Source organism: Phyllobates terribilis, unplaced genomic scaffold, assembly GCF_046119375.1.
Source record: "Phyllobates terribilis strain yellow unplaced genomic scaffold, ASM4611937v1 Scaffold_1__5_contigs__length_1240528914, whole genome shotgun sequence".
Classification (NCBI taxonomy): domain Eukaryota; kingdom Metazoa; phylum Chordata; class Amphibia; order Anura; family Dendrobatidae; genus Phyllobates; species Phyllobates terribilis.
In genome coordinates, this window is record NW_027362761.1 from 309,778,151 (window position 1) to 309,806,145 (window position 27,995).

Consider the following 27,995-nt stretch of genomic DNA (forward strand, 5'->3'; position numbering starts at 1 on the left):
GTAGTCAGATCACTTTCCTGCTCATTTATTACACATGAGAGTCATAGAGTAGCTTGGAAAACTGCAACAAAATAATCTAGTGTAGCAGAAAATAACCGAATCCCAATTTATAGATGCATATAGCTGGAATCTTAGCACTTTTACTGCAAGAAAAAAAATCCTTTTAACATACCGTACTTTTTAAAATTGAATAATGCTGCTCACTTGAAATGTATCAACATGTAATCAGATAACTTCCCTGCTCATTTATTACACATGAGAGAGCCGTAGAGTAGCTTGGAACGGCTATTTGCGATTGAAATAATCTAATAATCTGGTTTTAAGTCGCTCCTTGAGCTCAGGAGGGATTGGTTGACGTTCCTTCAACTGCATCATTGACTCATGTGCTTCTCTGAACAGATCTGCTCCGATTGCTTCCTTCCACTCTTTGCTTCCAGGCTGACAACTTGGGTTTGTCCTCAAAAACATCAATCCCAGGGGAAATTGCCTGTAAATAAAGAGGACTGATAATATACTAGATATTAAAAGGGAACATCCAATTCCTGCTACACAAACCAAGCTGATCTCACACTTTCACACTTTCAATGTGAGAGAGGGGCCATGGGACCCACTCTGCATGCCGGGATGCCACAACCCGGATGTTCAAGCGCAACTTATGCTAGGAAGTTGAGCTTGGGGCATTAAGGTCTGTTCTGCAGACTGTTGATAATTTATATTTAGAAAAATCACCAGTCTGGGGCTGTCCATACTTTTATTAATTAAAAAGGGCAGCCCACCTTTATTAAATAAATAAGGTGGCCCTAGATTGGTGATTGGATCTCTTTAAACCATTCTGTAAACTGACAATTACTCAAATTGTGGGAGTCAAAGATCAAGAAGGCATTAAAAGGAACGTGTAAGTTGATTCATGCTCCTCAAACCACATGCAGCATGAATGAGAACATGGCTACATGACTGCAGCCAGTTATAATTTTCTCTGAAATGCTCTAATATTTGATAAAATAGTTTGAAGAACTGGCCAGGGAGCATAGGCCGAGATAAGACTAGTCCTGGGCTACCCCGGCTGTCTTTTCCCAGCACCACTCCAGGCAATTGACAAGTCTTTTAACATTAAAGAGACCTGTCAATCAGCTGGAGAGGTGCTGGGAAAAGACAGTCAGGGGCAGCCCAGGACTAGTCTCATATCTACCTATTGTTCTGAGACTGCTCTTCAAACTATATTTTCTAGAAACACTGGAGCGTTTCAGATAAAATTATACCTGGCTGCAATCGTGCAGCCAGGCTCCAATTCATACTGCCCGTGTTTGGGCAGCATGAATCCATTGACACGTTCCTTTTAAAAGGTGGTTGTCTACTACTAGACAACTCATACTAATATCACTTCAGGCTCTATAAGGAGAAAGAAACAAATTATGAATACTACAAATAGTATTTATTCACCTGCATAATCTGTACAATAGCAACCAAATCAGCAATGGAGATCTCATGCCCTGCAAAGAATTGTTTGTTCTGCAGGAATTTAGTTTCTATGGCTGTCAAAGTGCCATTAAACTCGGAAAGAGCAGGATTTAAATTTTCCCGTGCGGCTTCATGACCAAGGAGATATGGAGTCATGCCCTGGAACAATAAAGGAAAGAGAACTTGCAATTTATTACAACCCCATTCACTGCATTGTACTGTAACAAATATTAATTTACATTAAGAATTTAAAATGATCACAATTTGACAGTATGCATTTCAGATTTAAAAGGCAGGACACCCATAGAATTACTGAAACAGACTTGCACCACCATAACTTGCTGATTGCTTAGGGGGTCCCTCCAGTGGGAGTCCCATTATCCTGAGAGTGGGGCTTTCAAGTGCTCAGCTTACATGAAACGATGTCTGTGCACATTTGTAGCGCCCCGAGGGTTCGGCCGCTACAGGGGTATTGCACCTCAGACCAGAGGTGTGATATTCCACTCCCAGGTAAGGATGGAGTATGGACCAGGGCTCAGTTAGCTGCATACAGCACACACACCCCATTTCCGAGGGACAGCTCAACGGTGCTCCCACTAGACAGAAGTGCAGGCACGACCGACTATGTCCCTGTCTGGAGTGGGGAGGGGGGTGGAACACCCAGTGCTGTAGGGCCAGACAGGGGTTGGTTCCTGAGCGTAGGAAGGAGCCCATTGGTTGCTGGTCACCTGGGCTCATGGTCAGAGGGAGGTATAAAAGGTGGGCACCATCTTAGATCCAGGTTCAGTCTGTGCAGAGAGAGGAGAAGACAGGGGGTAGAGGCTCTGTAGGAGCTCTGCTCCAGGAGGGCCTAGTGAGAGGCCGAGGAGGAGGTGAAAGGGAGCTGTGATTACGTCTCATCCCAGCTCCAAGAGAAAGGAACAGAAAGGAACAGGAAGGAACAGAAAAGGAGAAGAAGAGACAGGGGAACAGAAGGGCTCAGGAACAAGAAGGTGGAAGGGACCCTAAGAACCCACGAGAATACAGGGTGAAGGGTCAGGCAGATTAAGGGTGCCGGATCCCAAGTTGGTGGAGGAGAAACTACCCTCAGCCAAAGACCGGACGTCGTGACCATTTATTGGTGCGACACCTCATCAAACCTGCTAGGAAGGCACCATATAGGACAGCGGATGACGGGGCCCACGTTTAACCGCACAAGTCCGCGGCAGCTGGACAAAAGTGGGTCACTGGTGAGGCAGGCCAGAGGAAGGATTGAAGGGGGTCCTGAGCCATACTCCTGAGCTGCCTGGGAGTTGACCGAGCCCCTCACCTGGTGGACGCAGCACGGCTCGGGCAGTCATTCCCTGCAGAAGTGACTTGGATATTAACCGTGAGTAAAGACCCTGGACTGCAGTACGTTGTCTGTGTGCTTTTTCGCTCCTCCGGCACTACCGGTACTGGGACTCTCACCACCATCACTCCCACCATCCACTACACTGCCCTGGGGCCGCACTCTTCCCGTGGGGAGTCACATCATCCCAGCTGCATACATCATCAGTCCCAGCGGTCTGCCCTGCAGCGGCGGCTCCTAATAACCGCAATCCACGGGTGGCGTAGTCGGACATTATCTAAAGTACAGTAGCAGACTACCATTGGTCTGACCACCCTGAGCCACGGGACCGGGCCGCCACTACTACTCCCAGCGTCTCCCTATTGCCCGGTTCTGCGTGCCCCACGGCCCAGGGGGCGAGTCACATTCACCACTGCTCCAGTCACACTCTTGGTACTGCGGGAGCAGAGTACAGCATTGGTAACTCTGGCAGTTCTAAAGAAATAGAAAAAATCTGCGGCAGCCATCACTCCGAATAGTGCACTTCAGAGCTAGTATGGGCTTCCATTTCTTCATATGCCACACAATGCAAACAATCCACCAGAGGAGACAGAACATTGGGCCATCCAAACGCCTACCCAATTCAAAAACCGCACCACCTGAATGTGACTCTTTATTTTAAAGACAAGCTTACCTTGACCCAAAATAGTCTGTGTGGACGTGTATTTGTATGCTGCCAAGACAGGTACTCATCTACACGAGCACGTTTCTGGAGGTCTGATGAGTACCAGTGATCAGGGGTCTTATACTTGTTAATTAGATATTGCAGGATTGCAATGCTGGAAAGAGAATGAAAGATGAGTAAGCACAAATATTTCTTTCTTTAAAGTGGTTGTCCACTACTAGGACAACCCCTTCTGGAACTAAATGTTTGGCCTCCGATAAAATGAAGTCTATACTCACCCCCTGTGCTAGCGCCATTCAAGCGTTGTCCGCACTCGTGGTCCCGGGGGCGGCCATGCTGTTGCGACACACAATGTCCAGAACCCAATCAGTTCTGGTGCCACTGTCAGCATCTGTCGAATTGAACATGAAGAGGAAGTCTGCGCTGTAGCTGATCTCACTTCCTCTTCATGTTCAATTCAACAGGAGGTGGGGACAGTGACGCCAGCACTGATTAGGCCCTGGGCATCATGTGTCACACAAACAGCACGGGAGGCCCGGGAATGCGAGTACTGACGCACAAGAGGTGAGGATAAGATTTTTTATTTTAATCGAGGCCAAACATTTAGTTCAAGAATGGGTTGTCCGCTATTTAAAGTTAAATATATCATGATGTACACAACATTAATGAAGCCTGACAGTTGCTGGATTATCACATGTTCTGGATTACTAGGCAGTCATTTAAAAAAATAAAATAAATAAATAAAATAAAATAGAAGAAGAAGAAGTACCAAAGCCATCAAGAATAAAAGGCCAATATTAAATATCAGGTTATAACCTTTTAGTTTGGAAAAAGTTTGTTTGTTACCATGTAGCTCTATGTAGACAATTTGCTTCAATCTCACAAGTTCTCTTTTTCAAACCAATTTGTATGAAGTGTGACCTGATATAATGTCCACACAAGTGCATAGCACTGTACGTACTGGAATATGGCTCGGCGCACATACTACAACGTACTGTACATGTACTAATGTTATTATGAAATATGAGCTTCTAGGCAGGGTCTGTGGGCTGTGGAGAGACACAGCATAATTTTGCCCCCCTACAGCACCACCACCTTATACTGTAGTTGAGGCCGAGAGACATCAAGCAAAAACGTGTGTGTTATAGGCCAGTCAGTGTGACTCTGCATAGCAGCAGCACCGCCCCCATGACTCTTACCTGTTAATTTGCATACATTGATGCTAACTGTTACAGTTGAGGACGGAACCTTAATCGCATGAGCGCATGTTCACACACTATTATTGTGACCTCTGAAAATCTATTCCATATACAGTACAGACCAAAAGTTTGGACACAGCTTCTCATTTAAAGATTTTTCTGTATTTTCAGGACTATGAAAATTGTACATTCACACTGAAGGCATCAAAACTATGAATTAACACATGTGGAATTATATACTTAACAAAAAAGTGTGAAACAACTGAAAATATGTCTTATATTCTAGGTTCTTCAAAGTAGCCACCTTTTGCTGTGATGACTGCTTTGCACACTCTTGGCATTCTCTTGATGAGCTTCAAGAGGTAGTCACTGGAAATGGTCTTCCAACAATCTTGAAGGAGTTCCCAGAGATGCTTAGCACTTGTTGGCCCTTTTGCCTTCACTCTGCGGTCCAGCTCACCCCAAACCATCTCGATTGGGTTCAGGTCTGGTGACTGTGGAGGCCAGGTCATCTGGCGTAGCACCCCATCACTCTCCTTCTTGGTCAAATAGCCCTTACACAGCCTGGAGGTGTGTTTGAGGTCATTGTCCTGTTGAAAAATAAATGATGGTCCAACTAAAAGCAAACCGGATGGAATAGCATGCCGCTGCAAGATGCTGTGGTAGCCATGCTGGTTCAGTATGCCTTCAATTTTGAATAAGTCCCCAACAGAGTCACCAGCAAAGCACCCCCACACCATCACACCTCCTCCTCCATGCTTCATGGTGGGAACCAGGCATGTAGAGTCCATCCGTTCACCTTTTCTGCGTCTCTCAAAGACACGGTGGTTGGAACCAAAGATCTCAAATTTGGACTCATCAGACAAAAGCACAGATTTCCACTGGTCTAATGTCCATTCCTTGTGTTCTTTAGCCCAAAAGAGTCTCTTCTGCTTGTTGCCTGTCCTTAGCAGTGGTTTCCTAGCAGCTATTTTACCATGAAGGCCTGCTGCACAAAGTCTCCTCTTAACAGTTGTTGTAGAGATGTGTCTGCTGCTAGAACTCTGTCTGGCATTGACCTGGTCTCTAATCTGAGCTGCTGTTAACCTGCGATTTCTAAGGCTGGTGACTCGGATAAACTTATCCTCAGAAGCAGAGGTGACTCTTGCTCTTCGTTTCCTGGGGCGGTCCTCATGTGAGCCAGTTTCTTTGTATCGCTTGATGTTTTTTGCAACTGTACTTGGGGACACTTTCAAAGTTTCCCAATTTTTCGGACTGACTGACCTTCATTTCTTAAAGTAATGATGGCCACTCGTTTTTCTTTACTTAGCTGCTTTTTACTTGCCATAATACAAATTCTAACAGTCTATTCAGTAGGACTATCAGCTGTGTATCCACCAGACTTCTGCACAACACAACTGATGGTCCCAACCCCATTTATAAGGCAAAAAATCCCACTTATTAAACCTGACAGGGCACACCTGTGAAGTGAAAACCATTTCCGGTGACTACCACTTGAAGCTCATCAAGAGAATGCCAAGAGCGTGCAAAGCAGTCATCAAAGCAAAAGGTGGCTACTTAGAAGAACCTAGAATATAAGACATATTTTCAGTTGTTTCACGCTTTTTTGTTAAGTATATAATTCCACATGTGTTAATTCATAGTTTTGATCCCTTCAGTGTGAATGTACAATTTTCATAGTCATGAAAATACAGAAAAATCTTTAAATGAGAAGGTGTATCCAAACTTTTGGTCTGTACTGTATGTGAATGGTGAGGTTTCTACAATAGGTGGATGAATTTCATCTGGCACCATTCAGAAATATGGGATGAGTCCAGATATTTCTGCAACAACCCTGTTGTGAGTAAACATGTCATTAGACTAAACCATACATGTCAAACTCTGGCCTGTGGGCCAAATCTTTCCCACAGAGTGGTTTTATTTGGCTTACGACAACAGAACCACCAACCCTATGTGATGCCCATTATTCTGTATGGAGGACTATGTGGGGCCCATTATTCTGTATACTGGTTGGCCCGCAACTTTGTCATTTTTCATTTTGGCCCTCTGTGTGTCTGAGTTTGACATCCCTGGACTAAACTGAAAAAAAAATATATATTTTTTTCTGGACTATTAAGTCCTGAGCTGTATTCCCTTTGCACAATACGCAGCAATTATAATGTTCAGTTAGTAAATCTAATTCATAAATGAAAATGAAACAGCAACTTAATCCAAGATAATAAGGTTTAGGAAGTCATCACAACAACCTCACTAAACAGCTTCGACAAGCGTCCAGGGTTGCGGTGTGATGTTGGAAGAAAACACATTCTCAAGATGACTTCACTGATTTCAAACAAGCAACACTCACATTCAAATCAGCCCTCACCTCTGCTAAAAAGGCCTACTTCACAACCCTCATTATCTTCCCTATCCTACAACCTCAAACAGCTATTCAACACTTTTAACTCTCTCCTCCGCCCTCCTCTGCCTCCTCCAATATCAGTCATCTCTGCTGAGAAGTTTGCCACACACTTCAAAAACAAGATTGACCAAACAAGGCAAGTCTTTACTGTCCAACCACCACAACCCCTTTGTTTTCCAGACCATTGCCCTTCCCCATAACCTCCCTTCCCAACATCATGGGAAGAGACCTTACTGGTCTTCTCTCCAAATCACACCTCACCACTTGTGCACTCGACCCCATCCCATCTCCTCCCCAACCTCACCCCCACACTCATCCCATCCCTAACCCATCTCTTCAACCTATCACTAATTTCTGGTACCTTCCCCGCTGACTTCAAACATGCCACAATCAAGCCCATCCTCAAAAAGCCATCCCTCGACCCGACCACCTTGTCCAGCTACCGACCCAAATCGCTGCTCCCATTTGACTCCAAACTCCTTGAGGAACATGTTCACGCTGAACTTTCCTCTCACTTCTCATCTAACTCCCTCTTCGACAACCGACAATCCAGCTTCCGCCCCCACCATTCCACCGAAACTGCCCTTACCAAAATCACCAATGTCTTACAGCCAAAGCTAACAGACAATTCTGTGTACTCCTGCTTCTTGACCTGTCCTTTGCTTTCGATACAGTTGACCACTGCCTCCTACTACAGATCCGCTCTTCCTTTGGCGTCAAAAACCTTACGCTATCTTGGATCTCCTCATACTGCACATTAAGTGCCTCCCACACTACCTCCTCACCCCGCCCCCTCTCTGTTGGAGTCCCTCAAGGCTCTGTCCTAGGATCCCTACTCTTCTCAATCTATACCCTTGGCCTGGGACATCTCATAAAATCCCATGGCTTCCAGTACCATCTGTACGCTGATGACACCCAGATCTACCTCTCTGCTGTCCAGAATCCCAGCATGTCTATCAGCCATATCCTCCTTCTCCTCTCGCTTCCTCAAGCTCAATGTGGACAAAAATGAACTCATCATCTTTCCCCCATCTCGCATATCTTCCCGACCTGATCTTTCTATCACAATAAATTACATCACACTTTCCCCTGTACCGGCAATCCGCTGCCTCGGAGTAACCCTTGACTCTGTCCTGTCCCTCAAACCCCACATCCAAACTCTCACCACCAGCTCAAAAATATTTCCAGAATCCATCCTTTCCTCAGCCCTCAATCTACTAAACTGTTTGTGCATGCCCTCATCATCTCCCGCCTCAACTACTGCAACATCCTCCTCTGTGGCCTACTTGCTAGCACTCTCGCACCCCTCCAGTCCATCCTTAACTCTGCTGGGCGACTGGTTCATCTCTCACCTCGCTACTCTTCTGTTACCCCCCTTTGCAAATCCCTTCACTGGCTCCCAATTGCCCAGCGTATCCAGTTCAAACTACCAACACTGACCTACAAAGCCATCCATAACCTCTCTCCTTCATACATCTCTGAACTAATCTCCCGATACATTCCCTTACGTAATCTCCGGTCCTCCCACAACCTCCTTCTCTCCACCACACTTATTCGTTCCTCACCCAATCGCCTCCAAGATTTCTCCCAAATATCCCCCATCCTATGGAATTCTGTGCCTCAACACGTCCGATTATCCGTAACATTTGGATCCTTCAGACGGAACCTGAAAACCCATCTCTTCAAACAAGCTTACAGCCTGCCATGACCTTGCTTGCTGCCACCTCAACAACACCGGAGCTACTGGAATCCCCCAACCTACTGTCTCCTTCCCCATTCCTGTACAATGTAAGCCCACAAGGGCAGGGTCCTCTTCCTTCTGTACCAGTCTATCATTGTTAGTTTGTTTACTGTGAGTGATATCTGTATTTGGTATGTAACCCCTCCTTATGTACAGCACCATGGAATCAATAGTGCTATATAAATAAATAATATATAATCTAAACATGGATTTGTAGCATCTGATATGTAATTCTAGTAATAATGAGTGAGGATTGCCATCTGAGAAAAAAAAATCCAGTACGAAGGAATAAATATTTTTAATGTAAAATACCTTTATTTTTTTGTAGCTGAGATATGTGGAAACTATTTACCATACATACTTAATGTATATATTAATGGTAGAATTAGGATTGATAACTGTAAGTAAACATATCTAGACTATATATGTTGCCAGGCAATATACTTTAAATGGAGTGTGTGTGGGGGGGGGGGGGTAAATTTAAATTTGTTTCTTTTTTTTCTTATGTCACCATCTTTATAAAAAAAAATGTAAAAAAATATCTATCATCACCTCTTCTCCCTTCATTCATAACTACTCCTGCACAGATCAAATCCTGTTGCATCAGTTTTACAAGTAAAAAAAGAAAATCTATAATTTTTTTTAAATGTCATTTAGAATTAAAATACAATAAGTTTGATAAATGTGTTTTAACATAGGATTCTTTACCTCTCAGCCATTGTGAAGTCTCCATCCTTGAGAGATGGCACCTTACGAAGTGGATTCACATTGCCAAAATCTTCTTTCATCTGATCTCCTGAAAAAAAGGATCCAAATATTATAATCTGTGACCAGATCAAGAAATTACCAGAAATACACTACCCTGATTTGTCACTATACCTGTTCATTTTCACAATTTGGGCACAGTATGTGCCGCTATCAGTATCGCATTATGAAGATATGATAACCTATATACAATAATTCTAATTTCACATTTTCTTCTTACAGATTCAAACGAAATCCAAAACATATTCTCCAATCCAAAGTGCAGCAGCATCTCTCCAAGCCCAATGTCACAATCTGGCAGCAAAATCACTTCAGTGCCCTTATGAATGGTAACTAGAATTCATGTTCCCTGCAACGCTAAGTATGTAAATATGAAGTATGAAATTTGAATAGCATTACTACTGTAGAAAATAGAAATAAGTGAGAAATCTTAGAGCATAAATTGGCCAATTCATGTGTACCTGGCAGCCGCGGTAAGACGTTTCTCAAAATGCCAGGGCCCTATCAATGTGAACTCCTCTCTAAGGGACATCCATCTGCATATGTGTGGGAAAGTAAGATCCTACAGCAATTAAAATCGCCTGTGGCATAGAGGTAGAGTGCTCAATCAAAGCTTATACATAGAAACAGAAAAAACTGACGGCACTTCCAATACAAGAAATAGGTGTGAGAAACTCCTTACCGCAGCTGCCAGGTACACATGAATTGGCCAATTTATGCGCTAAGATTTCTCATTTATTTCTATTTTCTACAGCAGTAATGCTATTCATATTTAAGATGATGCGCACCCTGGGCCGTGGGGTACTCTGTGCCGGGCCGGTCGTTGCTAGGGGAGATGTCACAGTGGCGGTCACAGGGCGGTCAATCTAAAGGGGATTATTATTTACAAGGGATTTATAGTTTTTATATAGAGTTTGTGACGCCACCTGTGGTATGCGGCTAAAGGGAGCAGCTGCTGCGGAGCAGGTCCTCTGGAGCTGGTGTGAATGCAGCAGAGTGGGTTTAGCTCTCCAAAGGTAGAGCTTAGCTCCAGAGCAGTGTAGGTGTTGCTGTTATGGTGTAGTGCAGAGGATTGCGCAGATAATGATCACAGAGACAGTAAGGTGCAGTCCTCAGGGTTTACTCACGGTTTCTTAGACTTCCAGTTACCAGTACTAGAGTAACTTCCCACGGCGTTCTGTGCTTACTCAGGGAGGGGTTCAGCAAACTCCCAGGTCTCTCCTGAGTACGTAACAGGACCCCCTTCTGTGTATTCCCTCTGGCCGTCTCCCTGCACCTCACACCTAGTGTCCACACCTAGTGTCCCAATCCAGTGACTGTGGGCCTTGCCGGGAGACGTCTTCTCTGTCCCCTGGGTCCTCTATGGCCACCTTATTGGTCAGACAGATGTGGCTTGTGGCTGCAGTACCTGAAATACTGCAGCCTCCGGTTTCCTAGTTGAGGCTTAAGAACTCTGCTTCGATCACGGCATTGCGGGGGTTAATGTGTCGGGAGCGGTGCGGGACCGCTCTCAACACATAGCACCGGGTGTCAGCTGTGACAATCAGCTGACATCCGGCGACGATCGAGCCCGCACAGCCTGTGTGTGGGCGAAATCAACAGGGTGTACTAGCACGTACCTGACTCTTAAAGCCCAGGGCGCAGGTACGTACTAGTACGCCCTGGGCTTTTAAGGGGTTAATACTGCTGTAAGCAGCACTTAGGGAGAGATTATGCAGAAGGGATAGTGTAGGACAGGATAGGGTTAATTGCAAGTCCTTTCTGCTGCAACCCATACCAAAAGCCCTTCTCAGGGATAATAATATTGCTTTTGCTCTTAATCCTGCAAATTTTTCTGAGCAGGGAAACATTATACACCAATTATACTGTAACAGCTGTGTGTCCAAACCATATAGTGTATAGCTACTGCAAGCTAATACGTCCATCTGAAGCAGACACATTTTCCTTATTTATTTATCCTGCAAATTGTTCTCCGCAGGGAAATATTATACGCCATTTATACTGTGCAGGTGTGTGTCAAAAGCATACATTCAGACTTGGTTGGTTAGCAATAACATTGCTATATTGCTACTACAGTGTAACAAGTCTATCTGAGGTAGGCAAAATTTCCAGCGATACTATTCCTGCAAAGTTTTCACAGCAGGGATATATCATATGCAATTTAAAATGGGCAAGGCGCGTGGTAAGGGACGAGGAAGTAGACGTGATGCTGATGGTGCACGCAGAGGCCGAGGCCGTGCACAAGGTGAAACTGTGCCTGCTGCAAGAGCATAACAAGCACACACAATGTCGACCTAGTTTCCTGTCCCACTTTGTAGGAGGGCGCAGAACACCACTCTTGAAGCCAGACCAGTGTGAAAAGGTTGTTGCTTGGATAGCAGATAATTCTTTCAGTCATTTTGCCAGCACTACCCTGTCTTCTGCATGATCCAGTCTCCGTAGTCCTGAGTCTGAACCACATAATCCTTACTCTGATCCTCCTTCCTCCCACCATGCTGAGTGCCCAGAGACAAATGATACCAGACTTGGCCACCGGGTTGATTTGTTTGATAACTTCTAGTGGGCCGATGAACCGGGGCCCTAACTTGTAGGAAGGAATCTTGAGCCGGACATATTTGGACGAGAGCCAGACTTTATCTTCAGGACGGAATTGGGGCGGATCCAGACATCTTTTGTCAGCCTGTTTCTTCATCCGCTCGGAGGACTGAAGAAGTGCGGATCTGGTACTCTTCCAATGGAGGAGAATTTGCTAACAAGAGACTCCACGGCCGGGTTGTCCACGGAGATGGAGAAGGGAAACGGGATCCGGGGATTTTGACCGTAAACTGTAAAAAACGGGGATTTGGAAGAGGATTCACTCTCGTGATTATTATAGGAGAATTCGGCCCACGGTAAAAGATCCACCCAGTCGGAATGGTGGGCATTAACAAAGTGCCGGAGGTAACTGGTTAAAATTTGGTTGATCCGCTCTACTTGACCATTGGACTGTGGGTGGTAAGCAGAAGAGAAGTCCAAGGTGACCCCCAGCAGTTTACACGTGGCTCTCCAGAAGCGAGAGGTGAACTGGACCCCTCGATCGGACACGATGTGGAGAGGAAGACCATGGAGACGGAAAATATGATGAATAAAGTCCTTAGCCAACTCAGATGCAAACGGAAGACCCGGCAGGGGAATGAAGTGAGTCATCTTAGAGAAGCGGTCAGCGACCACCCAAATGACCGTAAAACCAGCAGAGACAGGGAGATCCGTTATAAAGTCCATGGCTATATGCTGCCACGGGGCAGCAGGTATGGGAAGAGGCAGAAGGCGGCCGGCTGGCAGATGTCTAGGAACCTTGTTGCGAGCGCAGGACGCACAGGCCGAGACAAAGTCTATTACCTCCTTGCGCAGGGTAGGCCACCAGTAATGCCGGGTAATAAGCTGGAGGGTCTTCTTTTGGCCAGCATGGCCGGCTAGTTTAGACGAATGTCCCCAGTGCAGAACCTTCTCACGATCAGGTACTGTCACGAACGTCTTACCGGGTGGAAGACGATTCAGATCCACGGGAGCCACCTGCATTACCTAGGCGGGATCGATGATGTGCTTTGGCTCCTCCTCAAGATCGGAGTACAGAAAGGATCGGGACAAGGCATCGGCTTTGATATTTTTGTCAGCCGGGCGGAAATGAAGAATGAAATCAAAGCGGGCGAAGAACAAGGACCACCGGGCCTGGCGCGGGTTAAGTCTTTGGGCACTCTGGAGGTAAGCCAAGTTTTTGTGATCCGTATAAATTATTACCGGATGAAGAGCCCCCTCGAGCAAGTAACGCCACTCCTCCAGTGCCAACTTAACGGCTAACAATTCTCGGTCTCCTATAGAATAATTGCGCTCAGACGAGGAGAAGAGTTTGGAGAAGAAGCAGCAGGTTACCATTCTCCCGGATGGCGACTTTTGGGTGAGTACCGCTCCGGCGGAGGAAGCATCTACTTCTAAGAAGAATTGTTTGTTGCAGTCCGGACGGTGCAGCACAGAAGCGGAGGCGAAAGCTTGTTTCAAAGAAAGGAAGGCCTCCTCTGCCTCAGGCGGCCATTCTTTGGGACTAGCGCCCTTACGGGTGAGCGCGGAGATAGGGGCAGTCTGGGAAGAGAAGTGCGGAATGAAGAGGCGGTAGTAGTTGGCGAAGCCCAGGAACCGCTGAATAGCCTTCAACCCCTCCGGTCGGGGCCACTTCAGGATGGCAGAAAGTTTTCTCAGGATCCATTCGTAGGCCGGTCTGGGAGATGACGTAGCCCAGAAATGGAAGCGAGGTCTGCTCAAAGAGGCACTTCTCAAATTTTGCGTAGAGGTGGTTTTGCCTGAGCCTGAGCAGGACTTGACGAACGTCCCTCCGGTGTGCGGGAAGATCCGGAGAGAAGATCAAGATGTCGTCCAGGTACACCACCACGCAGGAGTAGAGAAGATCACGGAAGATGTCATTGACCAACTCTTGAAAGACGGCGGGAGCATTACAGAGGCCGAAGGGCATTACGAGGTATTCATAGTGGCCGTCCCGGGTGTTGAATGCCGTCTTCCATTCATCCCCCCGACGGATACGGACCAGGTTATACGCCCCACGGAGATCCAGCTTGGTGAAGATTCTGGCACCCCTCAGACAGTCAAATAATTCAGGAATGAGCGGAAGGAGGTATTTATTCTTCACCGTGATCCGGTTAAGACCTCTATAGTCAGTACAGGGACGGAGTGAACCATCCTTTTTTTTAACGAAGAAGAAGCCTGCTCCCGCCGGGGAGGTAGATTTCCGGATAAATCCCCGGGCCAGATTTTCCTCGATATATTCAGACATGGCCCGGGTCTTGGCAGCGGACAACGGGTAAATACGCCCACGGGGTGGAGTAGCGCCGGGTACCAGGTCGATTGGTCAATCGTATGGTCTATGAGGGGGTAATGTCTCTGCTTCTTTCTTGTTGAAAACATCAGCATAAGACCAATAAGGGACCGGTAGGTCGGGTAGATTGGCTGGAGAAGGAGAGAGATGAGCAGGACGAACAGGAACTAAACAAGTCTTATGGCAGTCCTGCCCCCAGCGTAGGACTTCTCCGGTCTGCCAATTCAGCACGGGTGCATGTTTTTGGAGCCAAGGTAGGCCTAACAAAAGGGCGTGAGAGAGTCCCGGTAGAAAATGGAAGAAGATGCTCTCAGAGTGCAGCATTCCCACCTGCAGAGTTATGGGTTCGGTGATGAGTTGGATGGGTTGCGGTAAGAGGCCCCCATCCACGGAGGCGACAGATAAGGGTTCAGCCAGAGGTTTAGTGGGAATGCGGTATTTCTCTTCCAGGGACTGAGAAATGAGATTTCCGGCAGCTCCAGAATCAAGTTGAGCTAGTTCAAAGTAACGGTTCTCCCCGCAGATGATAGAGACCGACAGCATCAGAGATGGAGAGGGTTTACTCTTGTCTAGGACGACCTCTCTGAGCGATCCTAGACACAGGCGTTTCCCGGCCTCTCTGGGCAGGCACGGATCTGGTGCTCCTTACTGCCACAGTAGAAACAGCTCCCCTCGGCACGGCGTGACTCTTGACGGGTTTTGACCATCTTGGTCTGGTCGACCTGCATGGGCTCTGGAGAGTGCGCCCTGGGAGTTACAGATGAAGAGACGGGTCTCTGGAAAGTAGGAGCAAGGCGGGGAAACTTCCTCTCACGGGTGACCTCTTTGGTACGCTCCTGGAACCGGATGTCAATCCGGGTGGCAAGTGTCACCAAGTCATCCAGGGTGGTTGGAATGTCCCGACCGGCAAGTTCATCTTTAATCCGGCCGGATAGGCCCTCCCAGAAGACGGACACCAGGGCCTCGTTATCCCAGGCAAGCTCGGAAGCAAGGGTACGGAACCGTATGGCATATTGGCCCACGGTGAGACTCCCTTGGCGGAGGCGTAGCAGGGAGCAGGCAGAAGAGGTCTTTCTTCCTGGTTCGTCGAAGACTTTCCGGAAAGCCGTGAGAAAGGCTGGCAAGTTGGACACCAGGGGGGTCTCCTCTCTCCCATAGAGGATTTAGCCAGGCCAGTGCCTCCCCAGTGAGATGGGACATGATGAAGGCCACCTTGGCCCGGTCGGTGGTGAACTGGTGTGCCAAAAGTTCGAAGTGCAGGGTGCACTGGTTAATGAAGCCCCGTGCCAGGCCGGGGTCTCCACCAAAATGAGGCGGGGCGGAAAGGCGGGGACCGGGAAGGGATGCCATGGTATTGATGGGCAGCGACGCTGCCGGGGTAGTAGTTGTGCTAGTGGAAGCAGCTCCCGATGAGGCAGTCAGTGTGTCCAGGCGGGAGTTAACACTACGCAGGTGACTCAGGATGGACTCCTGTTGGGACCTCTGACGGGATAGTTCATGGCATAGGTCTGAGAGTGAGGGAGCTTGGGTGCCACCGGGTTCCATGGCCCGAGCAAACTGTAACGGGGCCGGGAGGTGGAACCTCTGAGCTGCAATACAAAGGGGAAGTCTTTGTAAGGAAGCGGGTGACTCCCAGGGAAGGCAAGCAGGTAGCCACAGCAAGTGACGGGGACAGTCTCTGGGTAGACAGGCAGGTGGTCAGGGCAAGTGACGGGGACAGTCTCTGGGTAGACAGGCAGGTGGTCACGGCAAGTGACGGGGACAGTCTCTGGGTAGACAGGCAGGTGGTCACGGCAAGTGACGGGGACAGTCTCTGGGTAGACAGACGAGGCGGATACCTGACAGGTAACTGGCGGGCGCTCCCAGGTGAGCGGGCTGACGGAGACAGCAGGTAACAGGCAGGTAACTGGTGGATGCTCCCAGGTGAGCGGTCTGACAGACGAGGCAGGAGACAGGCAGGTAACTGATGGACGCTCCCAGGTGAGCGGTCTGGCAGACAAGGCAGGTAACAGGCAGGTAACTGATGGATGCTCCCAGGTGAGCGGTCTGACAGACGAGGCAGGTAACAGGCAGGTAACTGATGGATAACAGGCTGGCAGGCAGGACAAGAAGTCAGGCTAGCAGCAGGACCTGAGGGCTGAAGCACAGGAAGTCACAGTGCAAACAACTTTGCTCGGGCACCTCCATTTTAGCGGAGGTGCCTTATATATGGGAGATCCTCCGGCAATTGGCCGGGGACTCCTTAGGACGGCGCGCGCGGCCCCTTTAAGAGAGAGGGAGCGCGCGCGCCCTAAGCACAGTGCCTGGGAAGCAGCGCGCGCTGCCAGCAGCACGGGAGGAGGACGCCGAGCATGGAGCAGAGAGGTGAGGGGAACGGCGTCTCTGCCTAGCAGGGGGCAGAGACGCCGATGCTACATTAAGCGAGCACTAAAATGCTCGGGTGCTCGAAGCTCGGGCCGAGTTCACCGTGATACTCGGGTGCTCGACCCGAGCAATGAGCCCAATGTTAGTCTATGGGAGACCCGAGCATTTTTGCGGCGGCACCCCCAGCAGTCTGTAGAAAGCCTAAAAAGTGCCCAAAACGATAGTGACAGTGCTCAAATGACATGGGGACAGCATGGGGATCGCCCCAGGAAGCATTTCTGACCCCCAGGTCACTGGTGTCAACAAAGTGGTCAAAGGTATTAAACCACTTTTACGGGCTCACAATAAAACGTTCAAAAACGAAACTGAAACTTCGTTCCTGTGAAATATGTTAAGGAACATCCCTTCAAGGGTAAAGACTTGTGTATAAGGAAAAATAAATAACCAAAAACAAAAATACTCCTCCACACCTTGGGCTATGTTCACAAGTAGCATTTTTTATGCGTTTTTGCACTTTTGTATTGCTTTCAACCGTGACAAATGCATTCACCGGGAAATGTCATTTTAACATTTTACAACCTTATCTCGCCATGTGCTGTGTGACACATGCATACAGTACAGAAAAGACATGGGAACAGCATGGGGAAGACCCCTGGAAGCATCTCTGACACCCTGGTCACTGCCTAAAAGTGTGCCCATCAGAAGTGATCCTTGCCGCATCAGAAGATGCAGACTTGCAACTATCCCCGTGCAAGTCCTTGTCCCAGGGCAGTGTTCAATTGTACCTCCCCCATTCCTTGCAATGCAAGCGCAAGTATGCAGCCTGTCACCCACCCACCCCCAGGCTGCAATACTATACTGCTTGCTTGCACTTGAAATTGGGCCTTTTAGGCATGTGGAGGCGGAATCTGGCCACGTCATGGCTGCGTCGGCGGCCTGGTATCCATACTCAGTCCCCAGCCGCCCTTCGGCCGGGTGTCCACGCTTAGTCCCCAGTCACCAGGGGGCGACCAGGTGTCCATACTCGGTCCCCAGCCGCCCCTATTTGTCCCGGTGCGCCTTATACACAAGCACGCATACCAAAACATTACCTGTGCCTTCCCCATTACATTTAGCGGGAAGGACAGCCTAACCACAAACACGTGGACAAGTGAATGTGGCCAGGGATGGTCCAGCTCACTGATGCCTTCACCCCGGGTTAATATTGTGGAAGCCGGGACACAGTTGGACACTGGGATGCAACACATTTTCCAGACATAGAGGATTACGGGTCCTAGGTCAATCAGGCTTCAACGCAAAGTTCAGAAGGTAGACAGCAGCAGTGGTCGGCCTCCTACACAACGAGTAAATTATTCATGATCATGAGGCTATCCATCTCCTTAGCTTTCTGTTCCTTGGAATGCAAGCGCATGTATGTAGTAGAGGCTAGGCCTGAGGTGGTCAGCATTTTGGCACATATCCTACCTCCTCCGAGGATTGCTGGATGTTTTCCTGCTACTATCCAGGCTCTATGATTCCCGTTAAAACAAAGCTTCAGGTGATGAATGATGGATGAGGTGGTGGCAAAGGAGAAAGAGCAGGAGGAACAGGGACCATTCACATCAATATAAGGCCAGTCAACCACACATGTCTTGTAGGATATGTTTCTGTACCAAAAGGAGCGGTTCGGCTACACAGTTATAGGGCATACAGTGAGTGCAATGCCTACCAAAAATTTCGAGCCACTCCAATGCCCCTTGGAAGTGACATGGAGGTCAGAGGGCCTTAACTAAACCGTTTTTTCCATTTATAGCAACTGGGTCTCCTGTACACTGTTGGCCTAAGCAGTGAATGGAAGGATTTCCAAAAATTATGAGGAACTGCAATGCCTCTTGAAACAGACGTGGATTACAGCGTACTAAAAACCTTCTACCCATTATTGGGGAGTGGGTCTCCCTTAGTGTTCGCCCATGCATTGAAAAGCAAAAGCTGACTAAAATTAGGAGGAAATGCAATGCCCGTTGGAAGAGTCGTGGAGGTTAGAGTTAATTAAAAACAACATTTCAATGCCCCTTGGAAGAGCTGTGGAGTTCAGAGTGGTTTAACAAGACTGTTTTAATGCCCCTTGGAAGAGATGTGGAGGTCACAGTAGCTTAACAAGACGATTTTAATGCCCCTTACAAGAGCCATGCAGTACAGAATATTAAAAACATTATTCCCATTATTGGGGAGTGGGTCTCCCATAGTCTTTGCCTATGCCTTCCAAGCAAAATCTGCCAAAAATTAGGACGGAGGAACTTGCAATGCTGGCAACCCGCACCACGGTCACCCTGGTGGTATAGTGGTGGTGGAGGCTGAGGATAAGGAGAAGAGCAAAAAACAGCCGAAATGAGGAAGCATATACCCATGTGTGGGTGTGAAGCGGTGCATGGGAATACACCTTCCGAAATAACACCGTGGATTTGACTTTATGTTACTCTGCTGTCATTTGGTGGTGATGAGATGTCTGGCCCAATCCAGCCCTTGTTCATTTTGATAAGGGTCAGCTTGTCAGCATTGTGTAAAGAGAGGAGAGAACAAGGCGCAATGGGTGACTCAGTATTGCAATTGTTAGAGGGGTGTGAGGATGGCTACTAACCTTATGAAGTTGTGCACCTCTGCACAACCCCAGTGTAAAGCTCCACAAGCTCCGCTCTGTTGGTGGCTGTCATCTATTTCCAGCGGCGTTCACAGATCCTGATCTCTCGGTGGTGGATCACGTGGTCAGGTTAGTTGCATGTAACGCCGAGATGGACGCCCAGCTTCACCAACACCCCCGGCAGCGTTCCGGAGGGGTTAGGGCAGCGCAGCTTGGAAAACCAGGGTAGTGATTCTAATTAAATTCCTCCCACAGGTGAAAGAACAATAAGTTAAAGGCAGCTCTACCGCACCCCAACAGGGGGAAAGGGACAATAAATGGATATGAATAGCGGTACCAGAGCGCCAATAACAGGGCAAAAATATTAAAAGGACTGATTTATTAATATACACACAACGCGTTTCGGTGGACACAGCCACCTTCATCAGGTGTGACAAGCAGCAAACAATTGATCCTTATATACATTTGACTAGGTATACAATTACTTAAAAGGGGCGGGGCCAGATACAGAGTAATACCTCTATATTAACCCCTTGAGTTCATATATGCTCAATAGAGTAAAAAGGATTGTTATAAAATAATGCCTAATGAAGCATATAGGGTTCTTATAAAAAGGATTCGCTGTAAAAAAACAACAACTTGTGAATCCTATAATCTTAATACTTCATAGGATATATTGTCATCTACCACCCTATATTTTAGATTATATAAAAAAATAATAATAATTTTTACATACAACATAAAACAATGCATAAATATAAAGTATAAAATTACAATCAGTTTCTATCATTATAATTAGGAAAAGTAGACGAAGAAAGGAAAGAGAAAAAAAAAAAAAAAATTCCAAAAAAAAAAATCCCCCCCAAAAAAAAAAAAAAAAAAAAAACCCAAAACAAAAAACAAAACAAAAAATTTTTCTTTAAATTTAGGGACATTACATTTATAACATCCATTATTGCTAATAGGAACTGAATGGTTCGGTCTTCTACCAATTGTTGTATTGCTAGGGGCTATATAGTTTCCTAGATTTTTTGTAATGTCCCTAAATGCTTATGCTGTCAATCCATTGATAACGGAGCCAAAACATTCGTCTCTGCGGTCACTGGAGAGATATATCCCATTCGCTTTAGACTTACATGTCAGTCCTCATATGTGATCTATCTGCTCCAGTGCACCTGCGGCCTGCAATACATTGGCCGCACTATCCAGGAAATGCACTCCAGATTAAATAAACATCGCCAAAATATTAGAAACGGCTTTCCCCTACATAGTGTTTCTAATCATTTCTTAAAAGAACATCAAAAAAATCCTAATAACCTAAAACTAACTATCATTGATCATATAGTTGATACACACCCTGATAGACTAAATCGTCTCATTACACGTGAAAATTATTGGATTTTCAAAATGGGAACCTTGTCTCCTGAAGGTTTGAACCTTAATATAGAGAAGACAACTTTTTAAATAATTGTTTTCATATTTTAGCAAATTTATTATATATATCTTTTATATGGAGGAGGAGGGGGGAGGAGAGAGAGAAGGAGGGAAGAGGGGAAAGGAGAGAGGGAGGGGAGGAGGGAGGAGAGAGAGAGAAGGGAGAAAAAAAAAAAATTTAAAGAAAAATTTTTTGTTTTTTTTTGTTTTTGTTTTTTTTTTTTGTTTTTTTTTTTTTTGGGGGGGGATTTTTTTTTTTTGGAATTTTTTTTTTTTTTTTTCTCTTTCCTTTCTTCGTCTACTTTTCCTAATTATAATGATAGAAACTGATTGTAATTTTATACTTTATATTTATGCATTGTTTTATGTTGTATGTAAAAATTATTATTATTTTTTTATATAATCTAAAATATAGGGTGGTAGATGACAATATATCCTATGAAGTATTAAGATTATAGGATTCACAAGTTGTTGTTTTTTTACAGCGAATCCTTTTTATAAGAACCCTATATGCTTCATTAGGCATTATTTTATAACAATCCTTTTTACTCTATTGAGCATATATGAACTCAAGGGGTTAATATAGAGGTATTACTCTGTATCTGGCCCCGCCCCTTTTAAGTAATTGTATACCTAGTCAAATGTATATAAGGATCAATTGTTTGCTGCTTGTCACACCTGATGAAGGTGGCTGTGTCCACCGAAACGCGTTGTGTGTATATTAATAAATCAGTCCTTTTAATATTTTTGCCCTGTTATTGGCGCTCTGGTACCGCTATTCATATCCATAGCTTGTCAGCATTGTCAGTTGACAGGCGAGTGCGTACAGAGCGAGTTCATTTCAAGTGTCCAGCTTGGATACCCAATAATTAAAAGGCAGAGAGGAATCACGGAGGACACTGGTACGGTCAGCAAGGTACTCCCTCACCATCTTTTGAAACTTTCCACTCCTTGTGAGAGTACCCCGCGCCTCTGGGCCTGTAAGCTGGGCGTGTCTCAGAAAACTGTCTCAGAAAGTTGACAGTGTTCCCCTGCCTCTGCTGGATTGGAGTTGCGTCTCTTTCGCCAGTACGCCTTGGTTAAGGAACGAACCGTGATCTCTGCCGCTAGCGTGTTCAGATGGGAATTTTTTTAACAGCTCTGCAGCAAGGGCCTTCTGGTACTGCCCCATTTTTGTAGACCTCTCCACCTCAGGAATAAGAGAGTGAAAGTTCTCCTTGTAGCAGGGGTCTAAAAGGGTCACTAACCAGTAATAACTGTCACCCAACATTTTGACAACTCGAGGGTCACGGTTAAGGCAGCGTAACATAAAGTCAGCCATGCGTGCCAGACTGGTAACGGGCAAGACTTCCGTGTCCTCACCAAGATGACGACTGACCATGCTCTCCTTCTCCTCCCTGTCCTCAGGCCACCCACACTGAACCGACGGTATGACAGTTGTACAGGTACTACCGTCTACAGCGCATGATGCCAGCTCCTGTTCTTCCTCCTCCTCCTCCTCCTCTCCCTCATTGTCCCCCAATGCACGTTGGGATGAGATGAGGCTGGGCTGTGTGTAATCACCCGCTACAGCTTCTTGATCCATCTCATCATACTCTGGCTGCAATGCCTCCTTTTTAATTCTCTGCAGAGAGCGTTGCAAAAGACAGACAAGTGGAATGCTGACGCTAATGATGGCGTCATTGTCACTCACCATCTTGGAGGACTCCTCAAAGTTTGTCAGGATGGTACATGTGTCAGACATCCAGGTCCACTCCTGAGGTCTTATGTGTGGAGTCTGACCTGAATATTGACGACATTGTTGTAGATGGTACTCCACAACTGCTCTCTTCTGCTCACAAATCCTTTGCAACATGTGGAGGGTAGAGTTCCAACGTGTGGGGACATCACACACCAGTTGGTGTGCCGGAAGCTGCAAACGCTGCTGCAACACAGCAAGGGCGGCGGAAACTGTAGCCGACTTCCGAAAATAAGCTGACAGGCGGCGTACTTTGACGAGCAGATCTGGCAACTCGGGGTACGATTTAAGAAACCGCTGAACCACGAGGTTAAGCACATGAGCCAGGCATGGTACGCGTGTGATCTCGCCTCAGAGCCGCCACCAGGTTAAGGCCATTGTCACACACGACCATGCCTGGATGTAGGTTCAGTGGTCTCAGCCACAGATATGTCTGCTCTTTCACAGCTGTCCACAACTCACAAGCAGTGTGAGGTTTATCACCTAAGCTTATGAGTTTCAGCACAGCCTGTTGCCGCTTGGCTGAGGCAGTACTGCAGTGCTTCCAGATTGTAACTGACGTGGTGATATCTGAGATGGAGGCTGAACATGACGAGGAGAAGGAGGATGATGCACAGGAGCTGTACACTGTGGGGGCAACTCTGACTGACATAGGGCCCGCAATCCTCGGTGTGGGGAGGATGTGTTCCGTCCCAAGGTCCGACTGGGTCCCGGCTTCCACTATGTTTACCCAGTGTGTCGTCAGGGAGATGTACCGTCCCTGGCCACAAGCACTTGTCCACATGTCCGTTGTCAGGTGGACTCTCCCAGTAACCACGTTGTTGAGGGCACGGCCGATGTTTTGGGACACGTGCTTGTGTAGTGAGGGGATGGCACACCTGGTAAAATAGTGTCGGCTGGGGACAGAGTACCGGGGGACGGCCACCGCCATAAGGTTGCGGAAGGATTCCGTCTCCACCAGCCTAAAAGGCAGCATTACCAACGCAAGCAGTCGTGAAATGTGCGAATTTAGGACTGTGGGGCGTTGGCTGCAAATTTGCACTTTCATTCAAAGGTCTGGGATATGGACAATTGAACGCTGCGGTGGCACGTGGACATTGATGCTGTTTCTTGAGAAACAGCCATAACAACTGAAGACTTAGAGGAGGGTGCATCTTTGCATGCAGTATGGACAGGGGATTGCCTTGCACGCACAACAGCGGAAGAAGCAGTGGTAACACCCGCTGACACTGGTCTTGGACCCTGTGGTTCGCCCCACAAAGTCGGGTGCTTTGCTGACATGTGCCTGATCATGCTGTTGGTGGTCAGGCTGGTAGTTTTGTCACCCCTGCTCATGCTGGCCTGGCAGGTGGTACAAATGGCCTTTTTGGGGTTATCAGCAGAGTCTTTAAAAAAATTCCAGACTCTGGAAGACCTACCCGTTGTACTGGCAACGTCCCTCGTGTTGGTGTTACGGGTAACGGTTGCCCGCCTTCTGTCTGCGGCCACCACACTGCTTCTTCCTGCCTGTTGGGGTACTCTGCCTCCCTCCCCCTGGGTGCTGCTGGCCTCGCTCTGCGTGTCCTCCTGCCACGTTGGGTCAGTTACTAGATCATCCACCACCTCCTCCTCTTCCACACCACGGTCCTCCTCCTCACTTTATGGCAATTGTGTCTCGTCATCGTCCACCTCTTGTAACAAATTGCCAGCGTCGCCTTCCTGTGGCCGTGGCTGTTCAAATATTTGGCCATTGCTACATGGGATCTCCTCTTCCACCACTTCAAGTGGAGCAGGCGAGGGGCCCAAATATGGAAATGGACCAGTGAACAGCTCTTCAGAGTGTCCACCTGTGGGATCAATTGCTGTCTGACGACACTCGGCATGGTGGGAGGAAGGAGCATCAGGGTGAGGAGGAGTATGCAGTCAAGACTCATGGCTACTAACACTTGACCGTGTGGAAGACAGACCGGAGGTGGTGGTGCCCAGGTGAGTGGAAGTATTATCTGCTATCTAATTAATAACCTGTTCACACTAATCAGTTTGCAATAGTGGTGCTGTTGTGTGCTTCCCTCGTAATTCGGTCAAGAACTGGGAGCGAGAAGATGTGGCTGTTGGTTGTGGCACATTTTCACCTTGGCCACGGCAACGGCCCCGTCCTCTGCACACACCATCACCAGAATGTCCAGTTCAACGCGCCTTGCCCAAAGTAAATGATGTAAAATAGCTTACACTATCAATGGCAAAAGGGACACTCAAAATGTTTTTTTTTATAGAAAAAATGCAAACAAGTATATAACACAGAGATTTGAACCGTGGAACTGCAAAACCCCAGTTCTAGTTATCTGGCCTACATCAGAATCTTTTAAACAGATATACAGTTCAGACCAAAAGTTTGGACACACCTTCTCATTTAAAGATTTTTCTGTATTTTCAGGACTATGAAAATTGTACATTCACACTGAAGGCATCAAAACTATGAATTAACACATGTGGCATTATATACTTAACAAAAAAGTGTGAAACAACTGAAAATATGTCATATTCTAGGTTCTTCAAAGTAGCCACCTTTTGCTTTGATGACTGCTTTGTACACTCTTGGCATTCTCTTGATGAGCTTCAAGAGGTAGGCACCGGAAATGGTCTTCCAACAATCTTGAAGGAGTTCCCAGAGATGCTTAGCACTTGTTTGCCCTTTTGCCTTCACTCTGCGGTCCAGCTCACCCCAAACCATCTCGATTGGGTTCAGGTCTGGTGACTATGGAGGCCAGGTCATCTGGCGTAGCACCCCATCACTCTCCTTCTTGGTCAAACAGCCTGGAGGTGTGTTTGGGGTCATTGTCCTGTTGAAAAATAAATGATGGTCCAACTAAACGCAAACTGGATGGAATAGCATGCCGCTGCAAGATGCTGTGGTAGCCATGCTGGTTCAGTATGCCTTCAATTTTGAATAAATCCCCAACAGTGTCACCAGCAAAGCACCCCCACACCATCACACCTCCTCCTCCATGCTTCACGGTGGCAACCAGGCATGTGGAGCCCATCCATTCACCTTTTCTGCGTCGCACAAAGACACGGTGGTTGGAAACAAAGATCTCAAATTTGGAATCATCAGACCAAAGAACAGATTTTCACTCGTCTAATGTCCAATCCTTGTGTTCTTTATCCCAAACAAGTCTCTTCTGCTTGTTGCCTGTCCTTAGCAGTGGTTTCCTAGCAGCTATTTTACCATGAAGGCCTGCTGCACAAAGTCTCCTCTTAACAATTGTTGTAGAGATGTGTCTGCTGCTAGAACTCTGTGTGGCATTGACCTAGTCTCTAATCTGAGCTGCTGTTAACCTGCGATTTCTGTGGCTAGTGACTCGGACAAACTTATCCTCAGAAGCAGAGGTGACTCTTGGTCTTCCTTTCCTGGGGCGGTCCTCATGAGAACCAGTTTCTTTGTAGCGCTTGATGGTTTTTGCAACTGCACTTGGACACTTTCAAAGTTTTCCCAATTTTTCGGACTGACTGACCTTCATTTTTTAAATTAATGATGGCCACTCGTTTTTCTTTACTTAGAATTTGTATTATGGCAAGAAAAAAGCAGCTAACAGTCTATTCAGTAGGACTATCAGCTGTGTATCCACCAGACTTCTGCACAACACAACTGATGGTCCCAACCCCATTTATAAGGCAAGAAATCCCACTTATTAAACCTGACAGGGCACACCTGTGAAGTGAAAACCATTTCCGGTGACTACCTCTTGAAGCTCATCAAGAGAATGCCAAGAGTGTGCAAAGCAGTCATCAAAGCAAAAGGTGGCTACTTTGAAGAACCTAGAATATAAGACATATTTTCAGTTGTTTCACACTTTTTGTTAAGTATATAATTCCACATGTGTTAATTCATAGTTTTGATGCCTTCAGTGTGAATGTACAATTTTCATAGTCTTGAAAATACTGAAAAATCTTTAAATGAGAAGGTGTGTCCAAACTTTTGGTCTGTACTGTATTTGTGTCTGAACACTCACAGACACACTCAATTTTTTTTTTTTTTTGGAGGGGGGGGGGGGGGTGGGATACCAAAAGGTTAATAAGACAGGTATTTGTACAGTCAGACTGAAGGAGAAAAAAAAAAAAAAAAAAGGATTTAGATGAAAAAAAAAAAAAATTTTCCTGGCCCCCGAGACCTGGGGCTAAGTCTAGCAATTTGAAAAGCAGTACACAGGACTGTAATGCAGTGTTTGTTGGTATAACCACTGCATCTCCTATACAGCCTGCCTGATACCTGGGATGGATATTAGTCCTGAGAAGGACTGTTTGCTTGATTTTGCAGGCTTTAGAGACCCTACAATACCTATTTCGCAGTATAAATCTCTCCCTAGCTCAGCAGCACTCTCCCTACACCGTCTGATCCGGAGTAACTGTGTCCAAGATGGCGGCACCCGGTTTTAAATACTCGAGGTGACGCTGAGCGGCCAGCCAATCACTGTAATGCCCACAACCAACATGGCTGCTGCATTACAGTGACTGGCTGGCAATCCCTGCATGTTCATTGGCTCTGTAAAGAGCGCCAAACATGCAGGGCGGAGACCCGAACTCCCGCCCGAGTAACCCGGAAATGCTCGGTGCTCGCCGAACATCCTGAGTAGTGTGATGCTCGGGCGAGTACCGAGCAGTGTCGAGCATGCTCGCTCAACACTAGTCAACATCAGTCACAAGCTGGAAGCACTGCAGCACTATCTCGGCCAAGTGGCAACAGGCTGTGCTGAAGATAATATGCTTAGGTGGCAACTCATACAGCTCATAGTTGTCCATGTAGTATAATGCACAGCCCATCCTGGTATATGGCCCCTCCATCCTGGTAGTGGCAGGCTTCGGAGGGCTCCTCACCTTCCGGGCCAGGTTGCAGTGATGACCGCGGTTGTTGCACCCCTGTGCCCCTTATGCTGCTGCCTTTCTCACTATGAGCTCCTGGGTGGACAGATCATGATCTACCACATCACTGACTGACAGGACAGTGCAGGGGCCCCAGGGGGCCACACAGGACAGTCACTTCTGACCCAGCTACCTGCCAGCCTGCTTCAGTGTGAGACTAGGAGGCAGAGCATCCTTTACATCAGCCTGCACACTTCTGAGACGATCTATTCAAAGAACATGGCTAATCCACCATTGCAGCAGCAGCAAGTCTCCAAAGTTTCATGCCAAGAACGTCCCGCACTCACATCACAAGCCCACGCACTGACCTCTGAACAGCAGCACCTCCTGGTGGTTAAAGGGGATGTTGTTAGCTTTGGCGAAGATATACACAGTGCGGCAGGGCTGGGAGAGCAGGTCCAGGTACAGAGTCAGGTCCGACATGATGGCACAGCCGCCCTGTACTCTGCACAGCCCGGGAGTGAGAGGCTCTCTGCTTACTCTGCAGTGCACGCCCACACCACAGAGCCATGCCCACACCACAG

The 27,995-nt window shown here is 47.1% G+C and overlaps 1 protein-coding gene across 1 annotated transcript; it reads right to left on the bottom strand.

Annotated features, from left to right (window-relative positions):
- Positions 1-9: 9 nt before the first annotated feature.
- On the bottom strand, positions 10-27,989 carry LOC141167028 (glutathione S-transferase theta-3-like). The gene is given in 6 exon segments (XM_073654334.1): positions 10-420; positions 422-487; positions 1,441-1,617; positions 3,462-3,606; positions 9,502-9,589; positions 27,780-27,989. Coding segments are annotated over 6 exon segments (726 nt in total). The 5' UTR covers positions 27,895-27,989; the 3' UTR covers positions 10-285.
- Positions 27,990-27,995: the final 6 nt, after the last annotated feature.